Source organism: Megalobrama amblycephala, linkage group LG4, assembly GCF_018812025.1.
Source record: "Megalobrama amblycephala isolate DHTTF-2021 linkage group LG4, ASM1881202v1, whole genome shotgun sequence".
NCBI classification, from domain to species: domain Eukaryota; kingdom Metazoa; phylum Chordata; class Actinopteri; order Cypriniformes; family Xenocyprididae; genus Megalobrama; species Megalobrama amblycephala.
In genome coordinates, this window is record NC_063047.1 from 47304032 (window position 1) to 47316991 (window position 12960).

Genomic DNA, 12960 nt, shown 5'->3' on the forward strand with positions numbered 1-12960 from the left:
ATTGCGTGATATAAAGTCAAAATTGTGAGTTATAAAGTCAGAATTGAGTTATAAAGTCAGAATTGCGTGATATACAGTAAAGTCAGAATTGCTAGTTATAAAGTCAGAATTGCAAGTTATAAAGTCAGATTTGTGTGATATAAAGTCAGAATTTTGTGATATAAAGTCAGAATTGCATGATATAAAGTCAAAAATTCGAGTTATAAAGTCAGAATTATGTGATATAAAGTTAGAATTTTGTGATATAGTCAGAATTGCAAGTTATAAAGTCAGAATTATATGATATAAAGTCAGAATTATGTAATATAAAGTCAGAATTTTGTGATATAAAGTCAGAATTGTGTGATGTAAAGTCAGAATTTTGTGATATAAAGTCAGAATTATGTGATATAAAGTCAGAATTGTGTGATGTAAAGTCAGAATTTTGTGATATAAAGTTAGAATTTTGTGATATAAAGTCAGAATTGCATGATATAAAGTCAGAATTTTGTGATATAAAGTCAGAATTGCGTGATATAAAGTCAGAATTGCGAGTTCTAAAGTCAGAATTGCGTGATATAAAGTCAGAGTTGCGAGTTATAAAGTCAGAATTGCGTGATGTAAAGTCAGAATTGCAAGTTATAAAGTCAGAATTGCGAGATATAAAGTCAGAATTGCGTGATATAAAGTCAGAATTGCATGATATAAAGTCAGAATTGCATGATATAAAGTCAGAATTGCGAGTTATAAAGTCAGAATTGCGTGATGTAAAGTCAGAATTGCAAGTTATAAAGTCAGAATTATATGATATAAAGTCAGAATTGTGTAATATAAAGTCAGAATTTTGTGATATGAAGTCAGAATTATGTGATGTAAAGTCAGAATTTTGTGATATAAAGTTAGAATTGCAAGTTATAAAGTAAATGTGATATAAAGTCAGAATTGTGAATTAAAGCAGAATTTTGTGATATAAAAGTTATAAAGTCAGAATTCAGAATGTGATATAAAGTCAGAATTGTGTCAGAAATATAAAGTCAGAATAAAGTCAGAATTGTGATATAAAGTCAGAATTATAAAGTCAGAATGTAAAGTCAGAATAAAGTCAGAATTGTGTGATATAAAGTCAGAATTGCGTGATATAAAGTCAGAATTGCAAGTTATAAAGTCAGAATTGCGTGATATAAAGTCAGAATTGCGAGTAAAGTCAGAAAGTTATAAAGTCAGAATTGCGAGTTATAAAGTCAAATTGCGTGATATAAAGTCAGAATTAAAGTCATGATATAAAGTGATATAAAGTCAGAATTTAAAGTCAGAATTGCGAGTTATAAAGTAAACAGAATTGCGTGATATAAAGTCAGAATTGCATGATATAGTCAGAATTGCATGATATAAAGTCAGAATTGCGTGATATAAAGTCAGAATTGCGAGTTCTAAAGTCAGAATTGCGTGATATAAAGTCAGAATTGCGAGTTCTAAAGTCAGAATTGCGTGATATAAAGTCAGAATTGCGAGTTCTAAAGTCAGAATTGCGTGATATAAAGTCAGAATTGCGAGTTCTAAAGTCAGAATTGCGTGATATAAAGTCAGAATTGCGAGTTATAAAGTCAGAATTGCGTGATGTAAAGTCAGAATTGCGAGTTATAAAGTCAGAATTGCGAGTTATAAAGTCAGAATTGCGTGATATAAAGTCAGAATTGCATGATATAAAGTCAGAATTGCATGATATAAAGTCAGAATTGCGTGATGTAAAGTCAGAATTGCGAGTTATAAAGTCAGAATTGCGAGTTATAAAGTCAGAATTGCGTGATATAAAGTCAGAATTGCATGATATAGTCAGAATTGCATGATATAAAGTCAGAATTGCGTGATATAAAGTCAGAATTGCGAGTTCTAAAGTCAGAATTGCGTGATATAAAGTCAGAATTGCGAGTTCTAAAGTCAGAATTGCGTGATATAAAGTCAGAATTGCGAGTTCTAAAGTCAGAATTGCGTGATATAAAGTCAGAATTGCGAGTTATAAAGTCAGAATTGCGTGATGTAAAGTCAGAATTGCAAGTTATAAAGTCAGAATTGCGAGTTATAAAGTCAGAATTTATAAAAAAAAATAATAATAAAAAGCTGAGAAAAAAAAAATTGTAATAGCAAGTAATATAGCAGGTAGTTCACTATTAGCCAATCAATAACTACTATTTTTTTCATACCTCCCAGAGGACTACTAAGAACTACTATATACAGGTTCATAATAATTGCAAATAATGCAAAATTTATAATTAATTCTTTAGTGAAGATCATGGTAACCCACTAGTAAGGACTCAAGTATGACCAATCCTTCAAAAGGAATTACTAATTATTTGGAATATATATACAGGTTCATAATTAATGCAAATAATGCAAAATGTTTAATGAATTCTAAAATGAAAAGCATGATAAGTCCCAAGTAATTACTAAAGTCATTTAAAGCTTTTGTGGTTTTTGTAAGATTTTGTAAAGTAATTGCTTCTGACAGATTTGGTAACACTTGAGTCATTACTACCATGATCTTCACTTTAGAATACTGATCCAAATAATTAGTAATTCCTTTAAAAGGATGTAGTAACACTTGAGTCATTACTAGTGGGTTACCATGACTTTCACTTTAGAATACAGTTGTTCAGGGGGTGAAATGAAACAAGAAATATTATGATGAGTTGTTTTGTTTCATTTTAATTCTTTTGTCTTCAATCATTTTAAGTCATCTTGAGGCCCCCTTGAAAGTTTGCTGATGCCCCCTAGTGGGCCCTGGCCCCGATTGAAAAACCACTGAATAGCAGCAATGTTTACCAGAAGTATCAGTAATCTATTTTAATCAATATTTCTAAGGATACCTGTGATGCAAATAATTATTATATTATCATAATTATATTCCATCATATTACTGTTGTTTTCTCTTAAAACCTTATATGAATGGTGATGCAATGCACAGTGAAAGAGAAGACACAAAATGAGAAAGAGGAGGGAATGTGATCAGGAAATGGCACGAGCTAGATTTGAACTTCATCTCTCCCGCATCTCAACAGAGTGCTGCACCATCCTTCAGGCCTTGTCTCTGATGTACACTGCATAACTTAACTGAATTTGCTCTTCATCTGAAGGCTTAGCAGTTTGCGCTGTAATTTGTGAAGGATTCAGGGGCTCAAAGAGAAAGCACTGAGCCGGCCGCAGAGTTGCTTGATAATTAAGTATCATTAGAGTCTCAGTCACTATTCTAGAGCTGTATTTACAGAGACAGGGATGTGGGTGTGAAGACAGTCTGCTTCTGCTCATCTGTTTACTCTCTATATGAGTGTGAGTATTTGAGAGCGTGAGCTTCAGAAGTAGTTTTCACTGTTTGTACAGCCTCATTACCCATGAGGCTTTCGGATCATATGTTGTCCGAGAGAGAAGTCTGTAGTTATTATAGTCTCAAGTGTAACTTTAAACTTAGAGCAACTTAGAGAGTGTTTGTTTATTCAATATTTAGGCAAATTTGACGTTTTACACTAAATAAATAAATAAATAAATAAAAACACTAAAAAACATTGGTAACACTTTGGGCCCTATTTTAAAGATCTAAGCACATGGTCTGAAGCGCATGGAGCAGGTGCACTTAGGGCGTGTCCGAATCCACTTTTGCCAGTCTTTTGCTAGTCTCTTAATGAGTCATCTGTGTGTTTTGGGCGTAACGTGCAAAAACCAATTAGAGTCTCATCTCATCTCTGCGTCGGGCTGAAACTAGCAAAAAACACTTGGTCGCATTACGCCGGATGTATGATGGGGCCCAAAATTTTGATGGTCCAATTTAGACTTTCTACTAACTACAAGTAACTTTGCAACTGCATGTCAACTAGCTCTCATTACAGTATTAGTAGACTGTCTGCTTAATATCTGCTAACACTTTATTTTGATGGTCTGCCAACAGACATTTTATTGACTACAAGTGTTTTGCAACTACATGTCAACTTATTCTGCTTACCCAAACCCTAACACCTAACAGTCTACCGGTACTTTAATGAGAGTTAGTTGGACTAAAGTGGAGCATTAAAATAGTGTGACCGAGTTTAAATCCCTTCTACAGAATTTCATGGATTGCCCCCTCAAAATCAGTGCAGAACATATAAACTGCAGATTATTTCAGGGCCTATGACCTAAATTATTTTCTTACAAGTTTGGATGACAATATAATAAACAGTACAAAAATAAAATGGAAATATTACAAAAAATATTAGGGCTGTCTACAGAATAAAAAAAATAACTAATTAATCACAGATTTCTGTAATTAATCGCAATTAATCACACCTAACATTAAAAGTGTAATCATAAATATATTTTCACATTTCACATCTAAATTACTGTGGAAACAACAAGACAGATTTTTAAATATTTGTTTAATGGCATATTTTTCTAAGACCTATGAAGGCCACTATTACTGGTATTTATTTTTTTTTTTTTATTACCATTCAACATTACAGTATAATTGAGTCATATACTGTAGCTCTAGTGTGGGGTAAAACATTACCATAGCTACTTCAGAAGGTGAAAAAAGTACGGAAGAGGATTAGGGCCAAGCAATAATAAAAAAATAAAACCATCTCGAGATTAAAGTTGTTAAATTTCAAGAAAAAAGTCGAGATAAATTGTTGAGAATAAACTCATTAAATTACGAGAAAAAAATCGTTAGATTATGAGAACAAATTCGTTAAATTATGAGAAAAAAAGTCGTTAAATTTAGAGAAAAAAAGTCAAGATAAATTGTTGAGAATAAAGTCATTAAATTACGAGAAAAAACTCGTTAGATTATAAGAACAAATTCGTTAAATTACTCGACTTTTTTTCTCGGAATTTAACAACTTTTTTCTCATAATTTAACGAATTTGTTCTCGTAATTTAACAACTTTTTCTCATAATTTAATGACTTTATTCTCAACATTTTATCTCGACTTTTTTCTAGAAATTTAACAAGTTTTTTTCTCGTAATTTAATGAGTTTATTCTCAACATTTTATCTCGACTTTTTTCTTGAAATTTAAGGAGTTTTTTCTCGTAATTTAATGAGTTTATTCTCAACATTTTATCTCAACCTTTTTCTCGAAATTTAACACGTTTTTCTCGTAATTTAACGAGTTTATTCTCAACATTTTATTTCAACTTTTGTCTCGAAATTTAATGAGTTTTTTCTTGAAATTTAAAAACTTTATTCTCGAGATTCTTCTCAACTTTTTTTATTATTGCTTGGCCCTAATCCTCTTCCGTAAAAAAGGGAAGCTATGTTACGTTACGTTAATTATTTTTAAAACAGCAAATATTAATTGCAGAAATGAACGCCTTATTTTGTCCCAGCTCCAACCATGTAGCGTCCCCCCGCAGCTGAGAATTCTGATGATTTTTTGCTCTAAAACCAGCAGAAAAAATGCAATTTTTAGTAATGCCAACTTCCTATAGATGGATTTTAAAACATGTTCAATTTTATATTAATTTAATTGAATTCACAATTAACATTTCTCACTTGCTGTTCCATCATAAACTATGGGTCTACACACTTTTGGCCACATAGTGCAGTTCTCACTCAGTCGTCACGTGTCTCCCATCGTCCCCAAAGCAGATTGGTACAGCACTATCATTCAAAGTGATGGTGACACTGACCTCATCATGTCCAATGAACATGTCATAATGAATGGCAGCAGTGAAAATGGTGGAAACTCTCTGCTCTGGTCTTGGGTGAGCAGATTCAGAGCCAAACCCTGTGAGCCGTGTGCTATGAGAGGGGCAAGTTAGAATGTTATTACACTATTCACTGAATCTCATCATCAAATCATTTGTCACCAAAGCACATATTGCCAGTGGATTACAGCAGCGGCCGCAGGTCGCGTGTATGTGTGGTTAGTCAACCCTGCCAAGCAAGAAATGAGGTTCTGCGGCTCAGTATTGCTTTAAGATTGAGAATGGGAATAGGACAGATAACATATGCCATATAACCTCTAACCTCTCCAAACAAAGAGCTTATATCAGAGAATGTTTAAATTAGAGAGAAAATAGAATATTGTTACATGATATATCATGACTTAAAGGTCAGAGGAGGATAGATGTTGACTGCAGAGCCAATGTTATATGTCTTGCTGTGGCTACAACTAGCAAAAATGAATCACTGGACAAAGATTAAATGAATAGTTCACCCAAAAACTACAATCCTGTCAGCCTGTATGCAGATTTCACGAAAGGGAAATTTTTCATATCCTTCCATTCTGCACAGTCATACTGCCGTGCCCACATTCAGTTACAACACATGTAAGAAATAATGCCGTTTGTTGTCAAAGACATCCAACTGTGAGCAGCACTTCAGTGGGCCATTTTTTGAAACTGAATGTGGTGACAAATGAGATTTCAGAGCTTTGGTGGAGGAGAAAATTATTAGTGAAATTTATCAGCATGGCACATTCAGGTGATTTGTGCTGTTACAGCATGATAGGTGGGAATTATCTGGTTGACAAAATGATCAGCCGATCACAGTGACATGGAGGCACTTCATCCATTGATGACGCTGTTCAAATTTCTGTGTTCCTCAACATATGGCATCAGAAACCTTAGGAAATAGTCATTTCATCTGATTTGTGAGTTACTGGCTGATTAAAAAAAAATATACAAACAAAATTAACAAAAAATTGGTCAGTAATTGACTAATGAATCAACTCTGCTATGAACTAACTCATTATTCATTAGTGAATGTACATTGGACATGATGAGGTATTTTAAGTTTTTATTCCCTCCACAATCAACCTGCCAGGTGAATTACTATTGTATCAAACTGCCAAAGTCACGGACCCCAGTAGTGAACCATTGAAATTTCAAAACGCTTACCACGTAACGAAGACTCGTTTACTGAAATCACGTTACTTTGGCAGTTTGATACGCGCTCCGAACCAATGATTCGAAACAAAAGAGTCGTAAAGCTTCGAAGCTTCATGAAGCAGTGTTTTGAAATCGCCCATCACTAGATGTTGTTGAATAAAGTCGTTATTTAGTTTTTTTGGCGCACAAAAAGTATTCTCGGCGCTTCACAACATTAAGGTTGAACCACTGTAGTCACATGAACTGTTATAAATATGTCTTAAGTAGCTTTCTGGGCATTTGAAAGTGTTAATTATCTTGCTGTTAATAGAGGCCTCACTGAGCCATCAGATTTTGTCAAAAATATCTTAATTTGTGTTCTGAAGATGAACGAAGGTCTTACGGGTTTGGAACGACATGAGGGTGAGTAATTAATGACAGAAAACTAACCTTTTAAGTCAGTTTGTAATAACAAGCAAAAGGGTTAGTTCACCAAAAATGAAATTTCTGTCATTAATTTCTCACCCTCATGTCATTCCACACCTGTAAGACCTTCGTTCATCTTCAGAACACAAATCAGAGAGGTTTATCTCCCATAGAAAGCAACGAAATACCATATTCAAGGTCCAGAGAAGTAGTAAAGACATTGTTAAAATAGTCCACGTGACTACAGTGGTTCAACGAGAATACTAGACGAGAAAACAAAACAAAAATAATGACTTTATTCAACAATTTCTTCTCCTATGCAGTTGACACAGTACAAGCGCTTACATGTTTATGTCCAAATGCCGCCTCAGTATTGTCCGACGCTGTTCACGTGAGCAGCACGATGCATGCATGTGATGCTGACACAGGGTGAGTACTTAATGACAGAAATTTCATTTTTGTGTGAACTAACCCTTTAAAATGGAAGTCTATGGGCCAACACTTAACCCATAGACTTCCAAGTGCTTTTCTATCAACATATTTTTTTTTTTGTTTCATTATACAGACTGACATACTGTATGAGTTAAAGTTATTTCTTATCGCAATCGACAATATGCTGTCATTAGAGCTTAACTTGTATTTAACCTGTAACATTCCTTTGAAGCATGTCTTTGGTGTTGTTCTTTTTAAAGCAAACTCTGCTTCTTTTAGCTTTATGTACTCGTTGACCCTGAATCTAAATTTGGCCACTTTTAAGTGAATCAAAGCCACATGTCAAAACAAATGACCAAAGCACCATCAAGTGCACTTTGTAACACTGTGCAATCTGAGAATCAAGTCGACGTGGGCTTTAAAGCTAAGGACGGACCGCAGCTCAGTGTCTGATAAAGTGTATTTTTGTAGTCACACAGCAATGTCCCATTCTCCTATACTCACACATACACACACCCGCGGACTCGAGCCTTTATCTGATCCAGACTGCAATTGGCCCTGAGCTTTGCAAGCCTCTGCAGAGAAACCCTTGTTGATTTGACCCGCTTTAATTAAACTCCATACAGTTTTGCTATCTGTATGTGTCTTTCATTGAAGATTGCCTTTAAAATGAAATTTTATTGAATAGCTTGTTGAGTCTCGTTGAATGCCCTGTCATGTGAGTGTAAACATCCACTGATAGCAGTTATTTTCCTCTGCCGGAGAAGCCGCGTTTGACTGCGTCTTTGTGTGGATACGGTCAAAGATAGAGAAGGACATTATGATGTCATTAGTAGACCAGCTTTGAGATGTCAAGCCCCCACTGATAAACACAGGCCAATGTAGAGCACAGCTGGATCTAAGGCCATTAAACCAAGGGAAAAGCAGTGTTCTTAGTGTGGCAGCAGGGATGAGAGAGGCTTCTGGGTCTCTTTGTGTACATGGAGGGCCTGATGAGGGATAATAGATAGATGAATTAAGTTGTTCTGCACCCCTGGGCGAAAATAGCCATTAAGCCATTAACCAGTTTTGCAGTATGTTGGGTATGACCCAGGGTTTCTATGCGATATTGGCAAAGATTAAACTGATCTTAGATGCTGACTGGTCAACACAGTCATGCTAAAATACTCACTATAGAAACATCTGTTCACTAAATGACTACATAGCACCAACTGAATAACATTCTGTTATTGTTTACATGTTAGGGAATGTTTTTTTTACAATATTAATACATTTTTAATATTTTAAAATGCACTGCCATTCAAAAGTTTGGTAAGATTTTTTAAATATTTTTGGGGCTGCAAGGCTGCGTTTATTTGATCAAAATACAGTAAAAACAGTAATATTGTGAAATATTTTTACAATTTTAAAGAACTGTTTTCTATTTGAATATATTTTTAAAATGTATTTTATTCCTGTGATCAAAGCTGAATTTCCAGCATCTTTACTCCAGTCTTCAGTGTCACATGATCCTTCAGAAATCATCCTAATATGCTGATTTGCTGCTCAAGAAACATTTATTATTATTTTTTTAATCAATGTTGAAAATAGTTGTGCTGCTTCATATTTTGTGTCGACCGTGAAAGGATTCTTTGATGAATAGAAAGTTTAAAAGCGTCATTTATTTGAAACAGAAATCTTTTGTAACAATGTAAAAATTTTACTGTCACTTGTGATCAATTAAATGCATCATTGCTGCATAAAAGTATTAATTTCTTACTAACCCTAAAATTTTGAAAATATTTATTAAACAGAAAATAATGTTGATAAATAGTAAATATCATTTAAATGTATTTAAATCATTCAGCTTTTAACTTTTTATAATAGTTAGGCATTGCTGTCATTGTTGTGACCATAATTCAATCAAATTAAAGATGCGTTTACTCGGCGAACAAAGTTATGGATCGCCTGATTCAATAGATATTTGACATCAAATGATTTTAACACTGCTGTTCAGTCATGAGCAGAGAGCACTGATAATGTCTGAGAAAATGGATCACCAGAAACTCTCCTAATGGCTTTCTTCAGTCACCATACACCACCCACATTCAGGGCCTGTCAGTCAACATCCAATGAATTTTGATTTCAGACATATATGGGCTGATGGTTTTGTGTATATTTGATATTTCCATGGCAAAATTGATATTGCAGGCCTTTCTTCCAATAATTCTTCATTCATTGGTCTCTACAGCAGAGACGCTACTCTCTCACTGCTCACTACTGCCACCCTGAGCATTGTTGTTGATGCTACATTATTTAGGATTCAAGTTTTCTGACTAATCAGAAGTATTATGGGCAAAATTATGAATTTGGTTGGATTGAACAATTTTGTTTATAACTTAAACAGAATAGCCAACAGAATTTATTAACATTTAAATGTAGACAGTCATAAAATATCTCATGTTTAATCTCATTTCAGTAAGTTCTTTTTGAATTTTTATTATTTTCTTCAGTATTTTAATTACTTATTTTATTTAATTAATTTGTTTTATTTTATTAATATTTATTTAATTTATTAATTCTTTAAAATAAACCTTTAATAAAAGTTTATGACAATAACCAACTACTTATATTAAAAGCACTTGATCAATTAAAAAAAAAAAAAAAAAAATTCTGTGTGGCATACTTTTTTATTGTTCTTATTTAATAAGATGATGCCTAATTGCTATTTGTTAAATATTATATTAAGATACCATAGAAATTGTACATGTGCTTCAATATGACAAAGTTTTGTAAAACCTTATTTTTAAAAGCAAAGTACCACCTCAAATGGTGCTTGCATTCAAAGTAAACACTTACCCACGTTTTATTACTGTATTGCATTGTACTGCTTTTCCACTGTGTACTTCACTCAAATACACTAATTCATTTGCTTCCTCTCTGTTTCTCTCTTCTAGTGGTCATTATGGCATCTGGTTTACTGGTTTACCCCTTCGGTCTCAACTCCAGCCTGGTCAAGTCTTTCTGCGGAGACTCTGACATGTACTACGCTGGGGAGTGTCAGATAGGATGGGGCTACATGCTGGCTATCGTAGGTGTCATGCTCACCCTATTCCTGCCCTTTTTTGCCAAGTACGCCCCCAAGGAGCATCTGTCACCCACTCCATTGCCCACCCTTTTATAGAGCTTTAAAGACCACCACCTACGATATTCAACCTGCTCAGCCATCAGAACTATAATTTACACAATTTGAGGTTGGACAAGCTGCAGAGTCTCAGCATCATTTGCCGTGGTTGGTAATAATGATGGCATCAAGGTGAGCAGAACTCAAGATTCATCATCTCCTCTATTCTTGTTGTTTTTTGTGCTGGTGTCTTCCCATATTCGACAAGGTCTTTTTTCCCTCCACAATCAACCTGCCAGGTGAAAAACTCATTTGAAAAGGATTATATGGATTTTGGTCTTTCTTTCTCGTCTTTCTAATTTATTTTTAAGCTCTGTCTGCTTTTTCTTTCTTTCTTGATTGAAGATATCTATGGACTAACTACTGAAAATAACGGACCATGGTGCAAATTTTGAGATTTTGTTTGCAAGGATCAAAACCAAAAAAACAGCGAATTGATTGAAAATTGAGTAACATTTTCCAATAACTTTTTACTGAGACTTGTCAGCATGCAAAGAAAGGGCAATGGACTTATTTTGAACTTCTAATGGATCAACAGATTTAAAGGAATGGTTTCATTGAGAGAAACTGAACTCAAACTCAACAAATATGACAGTTGGAAAGTTTTGCTTTATACGGTTTCAAACACCCGATAGTACCTATTCAAGGACCAACACTGTGGCTTAAGTGAACTCAGACCATTTTATCCTTAAATTCGAGTCTTAAATTCACAGGCCTGTCTGTTTTTTCTTCACTTCGTTTCTCATAAACCCATGAGAGCCATCGAGGAACTGTATATACAGTACGGACAAGGCCGTTCCTTCAAACTGCCATGGATGGATCACAAGCATGGACTTTTCTCAACAACTGTGCGTGAAAGTGAAATGATCCCACATGCGTTTTTCCAAACTGAGTGAACAGGAAATGTCGTGAAGCCTCCTTTCGCTTTCTTTACTGTAACACATACTAGTACTGAGTTATTCAGGATTACACAAATCAGGAGCAAGGCTGTTCTTACTTAAAGTTGGGCTTAGTTAACACTGAGACACTATGTTCTGGAAGATACCAACTTCTAACCAACTTGTGCCTTTTGACCATTGCTAAGACTTAAGTACCTTTCATCAGGTAAACTACTTCTAAAACATTTTGTAAATGCTTTCTTGTTGGATTAACATTGTGTGATTATTTCTGTACGTCTCCATCTTTAATGATGATTAGTTTTAAAGTCTTTAATGATGGAGCTTCTTGCCAAGCTGATGGCCTGTTTTTGTTTTGAAAGGGTTTGAATCAAAGAAAAAAATGATGAAAGCTAAATTAGCAAGTCATTGAACAAGCAGGACAACCAATTGAGTCCTGATTTGTTATGACAGATTTATGTATTACTTTAAGAAATGTAAACGATCAAATTAAGCTAATGTGCTAATGCATTTACTCTTGGCACAGCAATACGGTGAAGCTAAAGCTTCTACTTGGATCATTCCATATTGCACTTGGCTCACTTTTGCTGTTGTGTTGATTCATTTGTGTGTTATGTGTTCAGACTTGCTAATAACATTGGCACTCAACTGCCCTCTTAGTGGATTTAACTCTGACTTTTCTGATATAGATGAGCATACAGCCCCCCAAAAAACCCAACAACTTGTTTTTCCCCCACAGTTTGTGTGTACTTTTAACTGTTAATGGTAAGCTGTAGCTCAGAGGACAGAGCACAACTTTAAACTGGCATCAGATGTCAACATAGCAGGCCCTTTTAATGTGTTTATGCAGGAGTACACTGGCGTCCTCCCATTGCCTTGATGGTGACGGCATTCTTGAGTTCTGTTTATGATCATGTATGTATGTGAAGTCTGACCACTGGTAGATCTTAGATCTTGTAGATTAGTGCTGTGGGTTTCCCACTGTGATGTTTTGGTTGTAAATAATTCTGTAACATGGCATCCTGATGGTTGGTTCCCTTTTGAAAGATATATTTTGAGATGTTACCTCATCAATGTGTTTGTTTAACCTTTGAAATCCTTAACGAATTGCTGTTATGTGTTTCTTCTTTGTAATAAATCATTTCATAAACTTAGCAAATTGAAGTCTTTTAAATGAAGACACAAATAAAACATTAAAAAAATATTTTTAAGTTTTGGATTTGAA

General features: G+C 34.4%; 1 protein-coding gene across 1 annotated transcript in view; it reads left to right on the forward strand.

Annotated features, from left to right (window-relative positions):
• Window positions 1-12939, forward strand: part of LOC125267740 (transmembrane protein 211) — a 178921-nt gene extending 165982 nt beyond the window's left edge. The window contains exon 3 of the mRNA XM_048189659.1: window positions 10613-12939. Coding sequence (XP_048045616.1) covers window positions 10613-10839 — 227 coding nt within the window. The 3' untranslated portion in view covers window positions 10840-12939. The remainder of the gene's footprint in view (window positions 1-10612) is intronic.
• The last annotated feature ends 21 nt before the right edge of the window (window positions 12940-12960 follow it).